This window comes from Aotus nancymaae, unplaced genomic scaffold, assembly GCF_030222135.1.
Source record: "Aotus nancymaae isolate 86718 unplaced genomic scaffold, 86718_ANA_hifiasm-v0.15.2.pri h1tg000059l, whole genome shotgun sequence".
NCBI classification, from domain to species: domain Eukaryota; kingdom Metazoa; phylum Chordata; class Mammalia; order Primates; family Aotidae; genus Aotus; species Aotus nancymaae.
Window position 1 is genome coordinate 932,357 of NW_026988473.1, and position 3,240 is coordinate 935,596.

The following is a 3,240-nucleotide window of genomic DNA, read 5'->3' on the forward strand; positions in this document are numbered from 1 at the left end:
CTACAGGCCGGGTGCGGTGGTTCACGCCTATAATCCCAGCACTTTGGGAGGCCGAGGCGGGTGGATCACGAGGTCAAGAGATCGAGACCATCCTGGTCAACAAGGTGAAACTCCGTCTCTACTAAAAATACAAAAATTAGCTGGGCATGGTGGTGCATGCCTGTAGTCCCAGCTACTTGGGAGGCTGAGGCAGGAGAATTGCTTGAACCCAGGAGGCGGAGGTTGAGGTGAGCAGAGATCATGCCATTGCACTCCAGTCTGGGTAACAACAGCGAAACTCCACCTCAAAAAAAAAAAAAAAAAAAAAATCTACAGTATATCACTTTACAACCATCAGACTGGCAAAAGTTAGAAATACAAATAACACCAAGTGTTGGTGATATGAACATTCATGGGAAAACATGAACATTCCTACTCTGCTGGTAGATGTGAAACCTGAAGCAGCCATTCAGAAAAAGAATTACCAGGCATCATTTAGTGAAACTAAATATGCATATGTTCTATGACGCAGCAATCCTCCTCTCAGAATATATATAACCCAGAAAAATCCTGAGTCAAGTCCAGTGGGCACATGCATGAGGATGTTTAACACAGTGTTTTGATGGTAATGGGAATTTTGAAGCAAGCTGGGGATCCACAGGAAGGGATAACAGATCAATGTGCACAATGATATTTTAAACCACAACTTTTACATACAGCCACCTGGCTATATCCTACAAACATACCGTCAAGTGAAAAATAAAAAACCTATCATTAATTCAAAATCACAACATCTATGTTAATTTAAAATATGACAGACAACCACTCCATTATGAAAGATATTGAGGTGTCAAAGGACTTGCGTGGAACAGGTTGGAACCGATGCAAGTGGCGGGAGGAAAAAGGCAGCTAAGATGGGATGGGGTGGGAACCTTGAATAAATGGAGGGTTTTTAATGGACTGATGCTTACGGTGTGTCTTAAATGAAGACACACCGTGTCTTAATTCTACTCTTTGCCCCTGAGGTCTAAATTTTTTTTTAAAAGACAGGATCTTGCTCTGTCTTCCAGGCTGGGGTGCAGTGGTGGCACCCCATGGCTCACTACAACCTCAATGTGTCAGGTTCAAGTGATCCTCCCGCCTCAGCCTCCCAAGTAGCTGGGACCACAGGTGTGTGCCACCATGCCCAGCTAATTTTAGAAAAAACTGTAGAGATTGGATCTTGCTATATTGCCCAGGCTGGTCTCAAACTCCTGGCTTCAAGCAAGCCTCCCAAAGTGGCTGGGGTTACAGGCATGCAGCACCACACCCAGCCCCAAGGTCTAATTTTTTTTTTTCAGTTAACCCACAGGATTTGATCATTACAGGAGGGAAAAAATGACATTAAATGCTTCTATCAAATACTTTTTCTACATCTATTGATGATAATGCTTTTTCTATAATAGATGTAGAAAAAGCATTTGATAAAAGTCAATACCTCTCCATGATTTAAAAAACAATTCAAATCAAGATAGAAGAGAACTTTTTAACCTGATAAAGGGCGTTGTTAACAACTTTGTAGCTATAAAGGTGACCCTGGCGGCAGATTTGGGCTGAGTGAGTCACAGGAGTGGCGAAAGCTTAAGCCTCCCGGTAGTGGTCTCTCGCATAAAGAATCTACACGGAGAGCTCCGAAGCCGGAAATTCGAGGGGCTCCCAGGGATCCCCCATGGTCCCAGCGACACAGAATTTCACACTGATGCATCTTCCTTTCATAGGGATGAACCAGACTTTGAACAGCAGCAGGACGGCGGAGCCGGCCCCAAACCATTTCCGAGAGGGCGTGGCACACACGGTCTACCTGGTGGTGAGCTCCCTGGCCATGTTCACCTGCCTGTGCGGGATGGCAGGCAACGGCATGGTGATCTGGCTGCTGGGCTTTCGCACACGCAGGACCCCCTTCTACATCTATATCCTCAACCTGGCGGCAGCCGACCTCCTCTTCCTCTTCTGCATGGCTTCCATGCTCAGCCTGGAAACCCAGCCCCTAACCAACACCATCAACAAGGTCCACGAGCTGATGATGAGGCTCAAGTACTTTAGCTACACCACGGGCCTGAGCCTGCTGACGGCCATCAGCACGCAGCGCTGTCTCTCTGTCCTCTTCCCCATCTGGTTCAAGTGTCACAGACCCCAGCACCTGTCGGCCTGGGTGTGCACCCTGCTCTGGGTGCTGTGTCTCCTGATGAACGGGGTGACCGCTTCCTTCTGCAGCAAGTTCTTGCTATCCAACAAAGAGTGGTGCTTCAGGATGGACATGGCCCACGCCTCCCTCATCGTGGGGGTCTTGACCCCCTTGATGACTCTGTCCAGTCTGACCCTCTTCGTCCGGGTGCATAGGAGCTCCCAGCAGTGGCGGCGGCAGCCCACTCGGCTGTTTGTGGTGACCCTGACCTCTGTCCTGGTGTTCCTCGTCTGCTCCCTGCCCCTGGGCATCTACTGGTTTCTGCTGTGGTGGTTCCAGCTGCCGCCTGAGGTGATGTTCCTGAGCTTTGGCTTGTCACGCTTCTCCTCGTCCGTGAGCAGCAGCGCCAACCCCGTCATCTACTTCCTGGTGGGCAGCCGAAGGAGCCGCAGGCTGCAGGGCTCCCTGGGGGCTGTGCTTCAGCAGGCGCTTCGCGAGGAGCCTGAGCTGGCAAGTGAGCAGATGCCCAGCACGGCCACCAACGAGATGGGGGCTTGAGAGCCACCCACAGGCGTTTCCCACCTGTGCCAGCCCATGCCCTGGAGATTCTTGAGCCCTGAGCTGCCTCCCACTCCGTCCTTGCCAAGTACCAGGCCGGCCTGCCTGGGGGAGCCCCAAGGACTCTGCAGCTGCATGTGGGGTCACTTCCCTGCCTGTCAAAGTTCCCCACACCACCTGTGTCCTGGATCTCACCATATGACCCTGCTGGGAGTTAAGATGCCATTTGTTTGTAGCAGATCATCTGGCTGGGGGGAAATATTAGCTTTTAGCCCTACCCTGCTTTCAGCTGGTTATCTGTGGGTGGGTAACAGGCGTCTCCTTTGAATATGAAAGCTCTTCTTGCCAACCACCTTCTCTGCCTAAGACGGCACCTTCGTCTAGGAGGCGGATGACCTTGGGTGATCTCATGGCCCTATGCTGGTCCTTGGGTGGCACCAACTGGCCACTGAGGTGGTGCCCCCATACCCCTTTCCCCAGGTGTGCCTGCAGTCTCCAAGTAAACGGTGCCACTGTCGCTGGCCCAGATCTCGGTGGCT

General features: G+C 51.1%; 1 protein-coding gene across 1 annotated transcript; it reads left to right on the forward strand.

Annotated features, from left to right (window-relative positions):
• The first annotated feature begins 1,736 nt into the window (after positions 1 to 1,736).
• Positions 1,737 to 2,701, forward strand: MRGPRD (MAS related GPR family member D). Its single transcript, XM_012453026.2, has one exon. It carries the CDS (start codon positions 1,739 to 1,741, stop codon positions 2,699 to 2,701), a length of 963 nt encoding a protein of 320 aa, XP_012308449.2. The 5' UTR covers positions 1,737 to 1,738.
• The last annotated feature ends 539 nt before the right edge of the window (positions 2,702 to 3,240 follow it).